At 41.7% G+C, this 16830-nt stretch overlaps 1 protein-coding gene across 1 annotated transcript in view; it reads right to left on the reverse strand.

Moving 5' to 3' along the window:
- Nucleotides 1–16830, reverse strand: part of DOCK2 (dedicator of cytokinesis 2) — a 413885-nt gene that overhangs the window by 377582 nt on the left and 19473 nt on the right. The window contains exons 2-6 of the mRNA XM_015065771.3: nt 16217–16300; nt 5701–5741; nt 4563–4618; nt 3974–4070; nt 1174–1322 (exon numbers count right to left, since the gene is read on the reverse strand). Of these exons, the coding sequence (XP_014921257.3) occupies nt 1174–1322; nt 3974–4070; nt 4563–4618; nt 5701–5741; nt 16217–16300 (427 nt within the window). The remainder of the gene's footprint in view (nt 1–1173; nt 1323–3973; nt 4071–4562; nt 4619–5700; nt 5742–16216; nt 16301–16830) is intronic.

Genomic DNA, 16830 nt, shown 5'->3' on the forward strand with positions numbered 1-16830 from the left:
CTACTTAACACTTCTTTATTTTTCAAAATTCCCCTCAGGGTTACCTCCTTCAGGAAGCCTCCTTTGACTTCCTTCTCCATGGCGAATTAAGAGTACTCTTGCTTGGTAAGCCATCAAACTTAACACAATACATAACAATAGTTTACTTGTAGCTTCCTCCTAACCAGACTGGTCTCTTAGCAGACAGGAACTTTGACATCTACAGCCTCAACAGCTGGCAAGATATCAGGCCAATCATAAGCGTTCCATACATGTTTGTTGTTGGGATGAATAAACAAACCAGTAGGATTTGGAGGGCATCCAAATGCCGGGAGAGGGGGTGAAGATTTACAGTTCTCCAATGCTAACCAGGTACCATAGTGGAGAGGCCCATGGACTCTGGAGCCAGACTGCTTGGTTCTAAATTCTGGTTCTGCCATTACTAGCTATGTGATTCTGGACAAATTACTTGACCTCTTTAAAAGCCTTCGTTTCTTCATCTGAAAAAAAAAAAAAAAGTGCGGATAATAAAACTGCATGCCCCATAGGGCTGTTATAAGAATTAAATAAGACAATAAATGTAAAACACTTAGCATCAAGTCCGGTGCATAACAACTCAGATTAAATGTTACTTTATAATATTATTATCACTGCTATTATTATCAGTGGGTTGTCCTGCCTCAAAAAATGGTTTCATGTTCTCCTTAACTTCAGAACATCTAAATTCCATCCCTGCTTCTTCCCTTTTGAGGAAACACTTTTGTGACTATGCATAGGAGTTAGCTGATGGCATGTGGGGTGGATAATTTAGGATGGGGGAAGGGACATTTAAATCTCACACTGGGATTTAAGGGAGAGTTTTGTTAAGTGCAGGAATAAAATGACAACTAAGCCAAAAGTGAACCAGCATGACTGTGTTCCCCAGCCCCTCGGAAGTAGGTTAAATGAGTGTCCTAAATCTCTCAGCCCAGTAATAACCCCTGTAAAAGCAAGCCCTCCCTCCACTTGCATGTCCCCAGATCCCACCGGGGTGATAAGAAAGGCACACAAGCATGGCGTTGGTAACAGCCTTCTCTCAAATAGAAAGTGGCAAACTTGTATCTAAAAATGAAACCAAGCTTCTCTGTAGGGAGACAGGAAAGAAGGGGGGTGGGTAAGAGAAAAGAGCATCTTTGCAGAGGAAAGAGAGGTTACTTGTTGCCATAGTCTATTTTGGATGTGACTTTCTGCTTCAGTTCCTTCAACTCGTCCTTAGGCAGAGTTCCTGAGAGGAGCTGGGACCGCCACTCCATCAGGTCGTACATCATGGCTTGCACCTGCAGGAACCGATCCTTTTTGCTGGCCTACGAGAAAAAACAATGCACGGTCACCTGCACCGAGGGTGTGTGTGGGTATCTATGTGGCAAACTGTGCCAAAGTCAGACATGTTCAGGGGCCATGACTTGAGCATCTCTCCTGGCCCCTACCCAGCTACAAAGGGGGATTAGGTGGTAGTCTCAGTCATCCACAAAGTTCCTCCCCCTGGGCCCCAGGGATTTCCAGAAATGAAACTAATAATCCCAATCACTTCTTGGTTAAAGAATGGGTGATTTCTGACTCTTATCAGAAAAGATACTTGTTGAGCAGCAATGCCATGAATATCTGCTGTAATGCAGGTCCCAGTGCTCAGGACATTTAAGGCTGGAAACTAGGGCCATTTTTCTGGTGATAGAGGCCTATTTCTAGGGCAGCAGTCCCCCAAGTGTGACATGTGCACAACCTGTGGGACACAACAGCTTTTGGTGATAGAAAGACACAATGTTAAATAACATGGATGCATATGGTGATTTTCTTCCATTCTTCCTCCATCCTTCTGTACAAAGGAAGGAGAAAGGTGCAGTTTCATGGTAATGTTGTCTTTAACCCCTCTCTCACATTTGTCCATTTTTTTTTTTTAACAAAGAGAGAGGTCTTCAGCTCAGAGCTTTTGACAGGTACTATAGCAAGCACTTAATAACATTGACTTGTTTTCATTGTATTTATTTGATAATGTTCTTCTAATTGTGCCAAGCACTTTTGGCTTTCCATTTGGGAAAGCATGTGTGATATAATAATATATATAAATATATATAATTTTATATATATATATATATATATATATATATATATATATATATATATATATATAAAATTTGTTCTTTGTCCCCAGTTCTCGGCACAGAGCTCCTAAAGCCCTTGGAACATCCTGAGTGATAACAGCATTTTTCTTTTTATTCATAATGAGCTCCTTTTGACCATACCTGAGTTTATGCTAATGATGTGACTCCTGATGGTCCCCTAGACAGCTTCAGGATGGGGGCTGAATGTGAGAGGAACCCACTATGTGATTAGAGAGTTGGAACTTTCAGCCATACCCCCCTCACTCTTCCCTTCAGGGAGGGGGGGTGGCTGGGGATGGAGCCTAATCACCAATGTCCAACGATTTAACAATCATGTCTATGTAATGAAACTTTGATTAAAACTCTCAATCAGTAAGGTTCCTGGCACTTCCCAGATGAGCATGCTTCGTGCAGAGAAAGTGGCATGCCCAGAGAAGGCATGGAAGCTCTGTGTTTACCCACCCCATTCCTTTACCTGTATATATCTTCCTTTTGGCTTTTCTGCATTGCAGCCTTTATAGTAAAACAGTAACCATGAGTACAGCTCTTTCCAGAGCTCTGTGAGTTGTTCTAAGGAATTACGAGCCCCCACATAGAGGTGGAGAGGAATGATGGACCCCTGAATTTGTATTAAGTTTGGACAGAAGTGTGGGTAGCCTGGGAACCCGGGATTTGCAACTGGCATCCTAAGCGAGGGCAACCTTGTAGGACTCAGTCCTTAAACCTATGGAATCTGAAACTGACTCTGGGTAGGCCGTGTTAGAACTGAATTGAATTATAAGGCATCCAGTCAGTGTTGGAGAATGGGAAGTTGTTGTTGGAAGGCATGGAAGGCTGCACAATTTATTAAGTAAGTTATTTTAGTTTACTAAAAAGGGAGCCAATTTAGGTATTAAGTAAATATCGTACAGGTGGTACATAGACACGGCAAGAATCATGAAGGTGATACTGAAATACCGGAAGTTTAAGGTTCTCTTTACTAGGGCAAAGGGCACAATGGACTTGATATTTAAAGATTTTTTAAGGGAAAATGACAAGTTGCCACATTGCGTGTGTATGCTATGTTTAAAAGGGGGTACTGGAGGTGAATGATTAACCACTTTAGCTTCAAGTTACTGTTCTCCCCCTAAGCTTTCCTAACAACTTTTGGGAAACCTATACAACTGGATGTGCCCATTACCATATAATACGAAGTATCCACACGGGAGTTGATATTGATGACCATAAAAGTTAAGTCTACAAATAGCATGTGTACATACCAGCAGGTGAACACAGGGCTGTAACAAAGATGCGGTAAGCCCCGGTTGACGTTTTCACTCTCAGCTTACTGGTTTTCTTAGCTAATTGCTTTCATTAGGAAGTTTAGAAGCATCAAAGGAGGATTTAAAATTAGATTTGCTTCAATACAGGGAAAACACATGTAAAATGCACTCTTTGTTTTTCCAGGGTCAAAACTTATTCATAGATCTAAGGACAATAACCATTAGTTAATTAAAATATAAGATGGTATTTCTCAAGGTATTATCAGTAGACTACCAAATTAAAGTCCCCAGCGTTTATTAAAATGTAATAAAAAGTCCCATTAAAGGAAGCTTTATCTTTTAACAAAAACTTTTGCACTAGTTTTAAAGCCGAAGGATCACATCAGACCCCTGTTTATTATGGCTCAGTCACAAGCTTGCTGTGTGGCTTTGAGAAAGTTACCTAATCTCTCTGGGCCTCGATGTACTCCTACTGTTTGTTCTCTACTATGATGCCGAGGCCACCTTGGCCTGCCCTGCTCAAGGATGAGTTCCAAATGTGAACCATACAAAGACTGCAGTAAGCATCCCAGGGATCAGGGTTTTGAGTCTCACCACGTAGAGCTGTTTCCAGATGCTGCCCCACTCCCAAAGTGTCGTTGTCACTTCTTGTGCCAGAGGAATTTCTGCAGGAATGATGTTCTCGATATTTCTATTTAAGGTGGGAGACAGAACTCTGTGAAATTGAGACCCAGGTGCTAACAAGATAAAATGCTGGTAAATTTGCATTAAGCTGCAGCTGCTAAGAGGGCCCTTGTTGGCAAGAGACTGAACAGCCTCCAATAGCCACACCAATTACATTATGCAAATGCAAGGAGCTTCTTTTTTAATGTCCTCCTTCACTAGGGTGGGCCCTTCAAGCTCGTTATTCAGGCTTAATCTACTTTAATATAGTTCAAAGGCAGCTGCCAGTGAAAAGTTTGATTCTCCAACTTCCTAATACCCCCTCAGCATCAGGTCTGAACAGCAATCAATTTGGATTAGATCTCCCATTTCATGAGGAAAAGGAGACACACAAATAAACATGGGCACGAAGAAGAGGGATCAGCTGATTCACATCTGCCAAGTTAGGTTTTCAAAGCAGACAGGACAGAGGCATCTGGGAGCTGTGGGAGGGTCAAGTCTGGTGAAGAATGACAAATACCTTCTTTTCTCCACTGTCACTTCCTTGATGTGGATAAAGGATTTAGGGAAAATGCCCTGTTGGGAATAAAATAAGATAAAATAAAATAAAATGACATATCCTTACAGAAATGACCTGAGGCCTTTGTGGCTTTTCCCAAAAGCTATTGACTGGTAAAAACCCTCCAACTTTAAAGGAATAATTCATTCTCTTAGGTCTAGTTCTTTCTAGCCAGTTGTCCACCAGTTGTTCTAGATCTCATAATAGCCCTAGAGTCCCGAGAATGCTTCAGTCCTATTTTGGACAAGACAGGACAAAAAAAAAAAAAAAAGACTCGCTCTAAGAGAAACAAGGTGCTTTGTCTCTCCCCTCTCCTGCCCAATTTCAGGAAAGTAGTCACTCTTCACAGTCACAAATAGCTAGAAGGTCAGGTCCTAAAGCAACAGTGTCCTTGGTTGCATGTGGGCTATTTGATATAAGACCTATTTTTCCCTGGATTTATTTCATTGTTCTTTGGACAGCAGAGTGGGACCATGCCTCCCAATACAGCAATGCCAGAGAGGAGGGAAGAAGTGTCTTATTTCCTTCCCCCATAAGCTTGTCTCAGTTAGCAAGAGAAGTTTATCAATTACTTGCAAATTCCTTCATAAATTAACCAGGGTGCCTGCTGGAGGCATCTGTGTCCACCCTAGACCCGGTGAGCAATAAGACCAGTAAAATAGGTGCCCGCTTTCATGGAGATGATGGCGTAACATGGGGTTGGAACAGGTGAACTCCCCAAAGGCAGAAACTGGACTTGTCTCTGTGAGGGGAGGAAATGATGAATGCACCCAAACAACTCTAGAGAAAGGCAGCAGAAGATGAATTTCAAACAAAACATGTACAATTCCATGGGGAGTCAAGGAAGGGGGAAATCATATGCAACTGGCCTATCAGAAAAAGTCAGAAGGAACAGAAAGCTGCGGAGGTTAGCCTTAAATGGAAGGGAGCTGAGACACAGCAAGTGCCGAGGTGTAGAGGTGGAAAAGCGCAGGACACAAAGAAGGAGAGATGAGACAAATGTGCTGATGAGCTACAGAGGTTGGTAATTGCCCAAAGGGATTGCAGCATCATGTAAAGACATCCAGTATTGTTTCAAGTAAAAACGAATTGACCTTACCTGTAACATTTTGTGCTTTAGGAGGTATCCCCTATACCAATCTGCAAAGAGAAAATAAACAAACAGGTCTCTTATCTACTCTTACAAGCTTATTGCTGGTTTTTGTTGTTGTTCTGCTTGTTTTTTTTTTTTTTAATTTTTTTTTTTCCAATGTTTTTATTTATTTTTGGGACAGAGAGAGACAGAGCATGAACGGGGGAGGGGCAGAGAGAGAGGGAGACACAGAATCGGAAACAGGCTCCAGGCTCCGAGCCATCAGCCCAGAGCCTGACACGGACCGCGAGATCGTGACCTGGCTGAAGTCGGACGCTCAACCGACTGCGCCACCCAGGCGCCCCTATTCTGCTTGTTTTTAAGTAGCAAAGAAACTACTGTGAAGTGCTTTAGACCTCAGGCACAAATCCAATTCTGGAAGGCCCTAGGCTTCAACAAGCTGTTGAAATCATTGCCAACATCTCCAAAAATCATCTAAAAATACAGAGATCTCACACAACAATGCGAATTTCCTCCTTTTGGAAAAATAGGAGGCCCAGTGACAGTGGCTAGTGCTTCCCCACGGCCTCAGTAGGCTGACGGCGAGGAGCAGCTGGTCTCATCACGCAGAACAGGTGCCTCAACTCACCAGCCTCCACCCAGCCCCTCACTTATTCCCATTACCTGCCTGGGCCCCATGTTCAGATGCATGCTTCAACCTCTTCCTTAGAGACGTACAAAGGCTGAGGGAGTTTGGCAAACATACTAAAATTATACCCACAGTTTTAACAGCAGCAAATGGTGTCTAATATGTGATTTGCAAAAGTTAGTCATTACAAAACAGACAAGTTCAGAGATGGGTAAAAGGACAGGAATTTTAAAAGATTCTTCCCTTTGCAAGAACTTCAAAAATGATTCAATTAACAGAAATCCAAATTATACACAGTCTCAAACAAAATGAGCCTCGGTGTAGCAAGTATTGATGACTATAATGAGCCCACTGGCCTTTGGAATAATTCAAGCACAGCCAAGTGGTGGCATTTGTCATCTTTGTAAATAAAAAGCGTCTGTCGGGAGTCTCATTAGCAAACCCTCATTACTGGGCTGATAGATTGTTGTCGAAATATGTTCTCAACAGACATACGTGTAAGCCCCCAAACAAACAAGTTGAAATGCAAAGTCACCATTCACAGTCATGAGGCAGCTTGAAGGTCAGGTCCTAAAGAAAACTCAAAGCAACAGGTGCCCACAGTGGCTCCTATTTTGAGAAACAGAAAGAAAGGGAAGGAGAGAAGGAGAAAAGGAAGGAGAGAAGAAAAAATTTAGAGAAAAGGAATCTCCGGTTTGGAATAAAGTACTGTTTTAGGCACTCTTCATGTATGAAGTCTCTTAACCCTCGTGACAGCGATGAGGTAGGAACTATAATTATCCCATTTTACAAAAGAATGACCTACCTGAGGCAGAGAGAAGTTAAGTAGTTTGCCCAGGGTTACACAGATAATAAGTGACAATGTCAGGATTTGAATGCACATGGCCATCACACTGCGCTTCCTGTCTGATGCAGGAAGGAGTATGATGGTTGCCTAATATTTCCGTCCTCTCAATATCTGAATCCCCAAAACTATATCCCTACTAAGCTACTTTCCAGCTGAATACTTCCAGTGCTGGAAAACATCATGAGGCATCACATTCTATGTTTACACTCCTAATAATCTGTCCATAACTACTGGGAATAATTAACCATTAGCAATAGCGTCAATGCTGGTAAAGGTTTTGTTTTGTTTCTTTCAAGTTATAAATTAATCTTCACAATAATCCTATAGAGTAGATACTATTATTGCCTTAGTTTTGCAAATGAAAATAGAGAGGCACAGAATGATTAAGCAGCTTGCTCATGGTCACACAGCTAGTCGGTGACGTAACTAAGATTTAAACCCAAGCATCTGACTCCACAGAGATGACACTCCACAGCCGTACACTATAACAACTCCTTTGTTTGCAGTTTTACCCCATGCCACCAACTAAATAAGAACATCTTTGGAATATTACTAGCCACCATTTTTTGATTGCTTAATATAGGCAAAGCTGTATGTTAAGTGTTGTACATGCATTTTCTCATTTAGTCCTCATATCAATACTATGAGCCAAGTATCATCATTCCCATTTTATAGATGAAGAAATTGAAATTCAAGTCAGTTGATGTACTGAGCCAAATCACACAGCCAGGGTTCAAGGGCAAATCTGTGTGGCTTCAAAGCCAGCCCTCAATGCTTTTCTGCCACATTAGCCACTGTGTGATGAGTACATATACAGAAAAAGTTCTCTTAGAGCACAAATACAGACAAGGGTCTCATAGTTGTAGTGACCTGAATCTACCTGATGGCCAAAGCCACCAAAATCTACCAGAGACTAGGAAGACAATCAAGGGACCAAAAGTCCCTACCCAGAGCTCATGTGCACATCTGCTTCTCCATGACAGGATCTCCATGATCAGGATCCCTTGAATCCCTGGTCCAGGAACTCTGCCTGCTCAGACCCTTGAGGCTCAGTTACCTACAGACGCCTTGTAGCTTTTCTGATTCTTAGAACTTCAGCTCACTCCTGAGCAAGGAATCTATTGACTATTACCCAGCATACACGTTCTGTTTCCAAGATTCAAGTTCAATCAACACTGATGGTTCACCTACCATGTACATGACACTGGGCTAAGTACTTTCAGAAATAAATATCCTGTGATCCTGGATGAGAAGGGCTTATTACCACCTCCACTTGCAAGATAATTATAATTCATTGACTGCATCAGGGCTCTCCTTAGGACTTTTTTCTGACATCTCCACCTCTGCTGGGCCATTGACTTCCATGACTCCTGATGTCGGCTCCCTAATCTGGTCATCTGTCAGCTATATCTGGCTGTACTCCAAGACCTGACCAGGCAGATAACAATAGTTGGCATCCATAGCAAAATGCACAACAATGAACACCATGATCAGAAGCAGGCACACAGCACTTGCCATATCCCAGGACTTGCCCCCAGGCTGAACACCTTTTCCTATTAAATAATAGCAACCCCATCCATGAGATAAGCACTTCTGTTTTAAAAGGGAACTCATAAAGTGCATCCTGGGGGAAGATGAGAAAAGGAAAATGTTTACCATTCTTCTTGACAGTTAGAAAGTACCAATTCTTCAAACTGTCCTCCCTTCCCACATCCCAAATACTAAAACAAAATGTACCTAAATTCTCTAATCATCTAGCATCTGTGGAGAGTAGGGAGAAAGTTGAGGAGAGATTAAAAATATCTCAGGATAGAGACGCCTGGGTGGCTCAGTCGGTTGAGCGTCCGACTTCAGCTCAGGTCATGATCTCACAGTACGTAGGTTTGAGCCCCGCATTGGGCTCTGTGCTGACAGCTCAGATCCTGGAGCCTGCTTCAGATTCTGTGGCTCACTCTGAATCTGTCCCTCCCCCACTCATGCTCTGTCTCTCTCTCTGTCTCAAAAATAAATAAAGCATTAAAAAAATTTTTTTAAATATTCCAGGACATTAAAAAAAAATCGATGGCCTAAAGATCCAGTCTTCTCTCTGCTATCTATAAGCAGCATAATTTTTGGTCATGTCACTAAAGCCTGAGTGTTTTCATCTATAAAATGAGGGAAATAACATGCACCCCACAGGGTGTTACAAAACTATTTTTAAAACATGATTATGAAGTAAACCATCTAGTAAAGGTATAAAACCTTGGAGGGGAGGAAAACACCAATTTCAGGATAAGTATTACCTACAGTATGGACAAAAAGACAAGAATAGAATAGAGGAGGGATAAACAGAGTTTCAAATGTATCTAAAGTTTTTATTTCTTGAAGTCTGAAGTAAACGTTGCAAATTTTAATATTTGTTTATTGAGTGGCAATTGCTTGAATGTATTTTACTTTCCTGTATGATTTTGATTTCCTGTATAATATTAATATCAGATATAAGTTAGCAATTATCAGTGGTTAAGAGTGTGCTCTCTGGAAGCAAAGCTCAGATTTGTATGGAGATCTACAACTTACTGTCTGTGTGATCTTAGACATTTCTCTGAGCCTCAGTTTTCTTATCTGTAAAATGGAAATAATTATAGTGTCTGTCTCATAAGGCTGAAGTTAGATAAGGAATTCAGAGTTTGTCCAGTGCCTGGCATATGGTGAGTGTTCAAAATTAGTAAATACCATTCTCTCTTTTAAAAATCAAAAATCATCATCAATAACAACCACTACCAGAGAAAGTTGGCAGGGCATATTTTCTATTTTATTTACAGAACGTACAGATTTTTTTTAAGTTTATTTATTTATTTTGAGGGCAGGGAGGGATAGAGAGAAAGGGAGAAAGAAAGAATCAAGCTGAGCCCAATGCAAGGCTCGAACTCACAAACTGTGAGATCATGACCTGAGCAGAAAACAAGTCAGACATTTAACCGGCTGAGATACCTGGGCGCCCTGAGAACCTACAGATTTTGAATACCATCACTTTTTCCCAGTGAAGTCCCAACAAAGTAAATGACACATGCTTCAAATTCAACAAACTAGAAGTTTACTGATGATTTCGCCTCACCCTCATTCAGAAGAGAAGTTCACTTTCACAGGACCTGTCTCTAAAGCAGACCCAAACAAAGGGACATCTCCCTGCAGAGTGGCACTTTAAAAGGATGCCCTGTCAAATGTTCATCAAGACCCTCTCTTACCCTAAGAATAAAGAACTTTGATCAGTCTCAGTGGAGTTGTTAGTACAGAAGCTGCTACATGGCTCCGGGTCCACCCTACTCTGCGAGTGGTAGATTCAAAATTCTCTTTGCAAACCTCTTGGCAGCCCAACAAGAACGAGGTAATGCACACATGCCAACTTAGAAAGAGCTCCAAATATTTTTAAGTGAGAAAAGCAAATCTCAGAGTGGGATGCACAGTGTGGTCCCATTTCTAGGAAACAACCAAAGCTATGCCTTACCTGAAAAAGCAAAAGAAACTATGTTGGCCTCCTCCTTCATACCTTCCCTTTGTTTCATTTTACTGATGAACAAAATTCAAAAGTTCCTTGGGAACCACTGTACAGAAATCTCATTCTCTTCCCACTAAGAGTGGGCCCCCATGACCCAGACAAGCGTATTTATCAGTAGATGGAATGAGACTTCACCTGTTGTTCCAGAAAGAAAGCAAATAATTCAAGGAGCATTTAGTCCCTCTGAAGGGCTTAGAAAGAAGAGTCTAAACAAGCAGGATTCCTCCCAAGACCATCCCCCACCATAGTGTATGTCATCAGAAAAGAAAGAGAGACAGACAGAGAGACACAGGGGTCTTTGGAGGTGGTAGTCACTGCCTTCAGAGCACTTGGTATAGCTTCTCCACCCACAAGCCAGACAGGCATGAGGGGTAGAGTCCAGGAGATTCACAGCTACGGACATTTGGCATCTCATACCCCAGCTACATGACTATTCATGCAGGGGACTGGCTGATCTTTGGGCTTATTTGATCAAGGAAGACAGAGATTTGGAAAGAAAGCATGCCAAACTCCCTCCCACCCCCAGCCTTGCTTAAGCTGGAGAAGGAGGGGAGGCATTAAACTGGATATAAGATTGAAATTTTCTTTTGAAATGTCATTAAATGTCAGGAAAGATGTCAACCAAATATGACTGAAGGAAGTGAATGAGGAAAAATAACACTGATTTTTTTTAATGTTTATCCTCCCATAAGGACTTCTGACTGCTCAATAAACATATGTATTTATGTGTTTTTTACCCAGAACATAGAATCAGAACATAGAATGTTTATGCTACCTCTGGGTAAAAAGGGCAGCCTGAGAGATATACTATGGACCAAAAAATAAGCATTAGGATATCTAAGGCTTAGCAACAATGGGTACCCTTCTGAACTGTCTGAATTTTCAACAGAACAAAATATTAAATTTAGTATAGGCAAGGAAGGGCTGGCCTCACCTATTCCAGGCAATCAGAGAGCCAGCTTCCAGATTCTCTGGGCTATACTGTAGACAGATATACCTCCCGGTCTCCATGTGGCTGTATATAATGGGAGGAAGGATGGAATTAATCAACACAAAACACCTAAGAGTGTCCTAACATAGAGTCTAGCATGGTGCTAGACAGCTTCTTTACTTTCTGTCATGTTATCCTCATAACAACCTTAAGAACAGACAATGGTAACCCATTTCACAGGTAAGAAAACTGAAGCCCACCTACCCCAGACCATTCAACTAGTGGGTAGTGGAGCAGAGAATAACTTTCTGATTCAAAAGCTCATGATCTTTCCACTCCTTTTTTGTTTGTTTGTTTGTTTGTTTGTTTGGGGGGAGGATTTAAAAACCATCGAAAAGTACAAAAAATAAAATAACAACCACTCACATTCCTACCACCTAGAATTAATCATTACTAATATCTGGAGATGGGTGCTTCATATCTTAAAGACTGTATTATCATTTTGTCTAAAATAGATATGGGCTGTTACAAAGAATTTAAAGTAAGAAGGAAAATATAAATATAGAAGCTAAAAGAATCATCCTGAATCCCATTACCCATAAAAAGAAAAATACTATTAACATCATTTTAGTCAACTTCTCATTTATATTTATATACACAGAATAACAGATGGATAAATAGATAAAATATCATTTCCAAAAATTCTCATAAAAATTAGCATATAGTAAAGATATTATGCAAATAAAAATCTCAAATACCAAACTTAATCTTATTTATTTGTATTTAATAAAAGAAAAAGAAATGGAGTGAAATTGAAGGAAATGCTGAAACTTTGGTTAAATGTTTCTTCTTAGAGGAATCCTCTTGCACTGTTGGTGGGAATGCAAACTGGTGCAGCCACTCTGGAAAACAGTATGGAGGCTCCTCAAATAGTTAAAAATAGAACTACCGTATGACCCAGCAATTGTACTACTAGGTATTTATCCAAAGAATACGAAAATACTGATTCAAAGGGATACATGAACCCCAAAGTTTATAGCAGCATTATCTTCAATAGCCAAATTATGGAAATAGCTCAGTATTCACTGACTCATAAATGGATAAACAAGATGTGGCATATACATACAATGGAAGATTACTCAGCCATAACAAAGAATGAAATCCTGCTACTTGCAGCAACATGGATGGAGCTAGAGAGTATTTTGCTACTCGAAATAAGTCAGTCAAAGACAAATACCATATGATTTCACTCATGTGTGGAATTTTAGAAACAAAACAAACGAGCAAAGGGGAAAAAAGAGGGAGGGCAGCAAACCAAGAAATAGACTCTTAACTATAGAGAACAAACTGATGGTTACCAGAGGGGAGGTGAGTAGGGGGATGGGTGAAATAGGTGGTGGGGACTAAGGAGGGCACTTGTGATGAGCACTGGGTGATGTACGAAAGTACTGAATCACTGTATTGTACACCTGAAACTAATATTATTCTGTATGTTAACTAACTGGAATTTGAATAAAAACTTAAAAATAAAATTAAATAAATAAATTTCTCTTCTTTACACACACAAAAAAAATCCTGAAAACTCCTTAAAAATAGTTATGAAATGCATTAAAAGATTGGTGTGGTTAAAAGTTTGTAATTGTTCTGTTTTATTTCTCATATTGACCAACTCTCTGTTAGGATAATATCATAAAGTTAATCTATTCCCTTCTACCCCTCACTGCTCAATTTTATGTGCTGTGTTTTTTTTTTTTCTTTACATTGTCCATTTCCCTAACATTAACATTATTTTTGGTAGTCATAAGTATTGTGACGTTTAATATCAATCTCTATAAATTCATTCATTTAGACTCAGTGCTCACCACTATTTCCTTTTATCACAGCCTTTTACTTCCTGTATTATGAAATTTTGATTCAGCTCTCAATTGGCTGGATTTTATTTTTCATTTAGGTTTCTATAAGAGGGTCTCATGAGCACACCCCCCAGGTCTTTTTATTACCTCACCTTGACTAATTTTTGACTGACACTGTGGTTTTCACCTTTTTATGTTTGCCAGAAACAGGTTTTCAATCAGAATCATAGGCAGAACTTCGCATCTGCAAAGCAGACAACACCGGACCTGATCTCAGAGCCTTTAGCTGTCCAAGGCCCTCAGGGAAACCTTAAAATCCCATAAATTCCAGTTTGAAAACTCCCTATGGATATGGATGCATGCATGATGAGTCTTGATAATTTGTATACCAATGCTTCAGATAAATAGAATCATTTTAGCAGACTTCTGAACATTGAATATACATTTTCAAAGTACTCATGAACTGGCAATCACTCGCTAAATTAATATGCCCAGCTCTTTCCAGAAAGGCAATGTGGCTGCTTCTTGCCAGGATACATTAAAATAAAACTAATAAAACAGAATTAAAAGAGGAAAACCAGAACCAAAGAGGTTAGCAACAAGGACACTAATCCCAAAGACAAATAAAGGTGGCTTGAGTCATCAAGTGTGACCTTTCCGAAGGTCGGGACCAGGCCAGGCAAGGGAATGAAAGGCTCTGACTGTGTGCTACCCGTGTGGTCAGTTTACTGGCCTCAAGCTCTTTCTCCAGGAAAACGAAACGGAAAATACTTGTCTGAATCTCAAAATGTGGGATGCGGCAAATAATGACCAGGTTTTTTTGCTGTCTTGGTAGCTATGGAGTGAAAGAAAGGCTGTGGACTTATACACATGGGGAGGGAAACACAGCCACACTCCCTGTGTGACCCTCAGCGAGTCATTTCTCTTCCCTGAGTCTTGTTTCCTGACTTGCAGACGTGAGGCCTCACGCCTGTTTCTCAGGATTAGCATTCAGCAGCATGGGAGACACAGTGAGGAGAGTTGTCATCTGTTTATATTTTCATTCTTTGACCTTGCTGGATACTCACAGTTTTCTTATCTGCCACTGGGTAGAACCAGATTTGTGAAAGATGGGTTGCAGTGTGGAAGGGGGTAGGGGGGTTGGAACCATATACTCTCCTTCCTGCCCCTGTCCCATTCACTCTGTGTGTAAAAGGTTTTAACAGTGCCAGACTGGGATTTTCAGAGGCCTGGACTCTAAAAAGTGCTTCGTTTCACCTCACATACAACCCAAAATAACAATAACACTAAAGGATAAGACAAATGTAAGGAAGGTGAACAAAGTTCTCATTTCTCCCATGATGACCCGGCTAAAGCTGTTTTGAAATATCAAATATCAAATTTTTCCTCCTCACAAAAGCTTTTCTGCTTGTTTGCTTTTTGGTTTGCATGTGTGTGTGTGTGTGTGTGTGTGTGTGTGTGTGTATGCTTGTGTGCATGTTTGCATGTGTGTGTACGCGTATCTGTGAGTGTGCTGTCTGTGTATGCTTGTGTGTCAATCTGCAGAACAGCCTTGGAAGTTACATACAGCTAATCTGGCACTGGAGATAAGACCTGTCCTGTGGGTGGCTGTGAGGAGTAACTAGACTAGCATGTCAGCATTGTCTGGAATTTAGCACAGTGCCCCCAGTACGTGGTAAGCATCCAACGATGGCTAGTTCTATAGGCACCTCTGTTCTTCTGGCTGGCTGTTTCCCCTGGAGGGGCTCTCCTTCACAGTAGCACACCTGTTTCCTGCCCACCCCTCACTCCCATCACAGCACAGGAGAGCATCACCTGAGGGATTAGCTGGGAGGGAGGGATGGGCCTGGGTGCTCAGTCCACTCACCTCTTCTTTCTTCTTCCTCTGCCCAGCTACAGGAAGGACATATGCTCTCCACACAGTCGAATTAGTGGCAGGCCCAGGGAAGGGGAGAACTGTGGAGGTCTTGCTCTGCCAGTGACAACTGGGAGAGTCTGGCTCAGAGTGGCCGACACATTGGCAAGTTTCTTTAGTATTACACCCAAGCCACACTCCCAATATCAATTTTATCAGTGACATAGGTGATATATTGATTCATAATGGCCTAACTCATGGGTCCAAGGCCATTAGCTTTTGTGCAAGTTTTAAAGAGTACCCCTACGACCACCAGCACCACCATGGGTAAACACAGCCCAATACATGCTTGGCTTCACAAGAGAATGGCCCCTCTGTGGGAAGAAAGAGATGCCACTTTGCCCAAGACAGGGCCCCCAGCTCGGTGCAGGGTGTGAGCACTGCTCCCTGGACCAGGCACAGTGCCTATACCACACAGTTGTGCATATCAGTTCTCCTGGAATCAAGGGTATAATTTCCTAAGCCCTTCAAACCCCTAATAGTGCTGATTTCCCTTTATAACCTTATTAGTATTGATACTAAGAAAGAAGGTGGGTGTCATAGGCCCTAAGAGCCTCATGGCTATGGCAAATGGACAGCACAACAAACATCAAACCACACAGTCAGGCCTTTGCTACTAAGCATAAATTGCTAAAATAACAAAGCATTATTTTCAGTACATTCAAATTACTAATATTATCAAAATTCATAACAGACCACACACAGCTCCAGGTTCCAAGAGAGGGCTGGAGGTGCTGGGTATATGCTGCAGGCGTCCCAACACCATCAGCTAGGGGTCCTGGCGTCCCTGGATCACCTGAGCCAGTGACTCACCTCCGCAGGTCTCCTGTATTCGCACCACATCACCAATCTGCAGGGAGAGCTGGAGGGCTCCACTCCCTTGGAAGTTGTATATGGCTGTGAAACAGAAGAGAGGGGCAGCCTGGTCAGACTTCTGGATACTGATAATCACTGTTCCTCCCTGTTTTACCTGCCTTGAGTTTACCCAACACCATGCAGACTACATGGGCTAACAAGACTAATGCAGAACCCACTGCCTACCACAGGACTGAATGCAGCCCCAGCCTGGCTGCTAAAGGCCCTCACTCATTGACCAAACCTGACCTCTCCCAGTACAGGTTCTGCACTCCAGTCTGCATGACAAGCACGCTGTTCATATCATCTACCATAGGTTGACCTCTCACAGTGCACCAGGCATGTGCTGTGCACATCTTCTCATTCCCTTCTCACAGCAACCCTGTGAGGTATAAACTGTGATCCCATTTTGCAGATGGAAAACAGAGGTGCCGAAAAGGTAAATAATCTGGTGAAAATCATCAGGCCAGGAACTGACAGGAAAATCAGTATCTAACTTCCATATTCTCAACCACCATGATGAGGTACTTGCTGCTCCCCAATTACTCCCTCCTGGTGACAATAGCCTGATA

Source organism: Acinonyx jubatus, chromosome A1 (assembly GCF_027475565.1).
Source record: "Acinonyx jubatus isolate Ajub_Pintada_27869175 chromosome A1, VMU_Ajub_asm_v1.0, whole genome shotgun sequence".
Lineage (NCBI taxonomy): Eukaryota > Metazoa > Chordata > Mammalia > Carnivora > Felidae > Acinonyx > Acinonyx jubatus.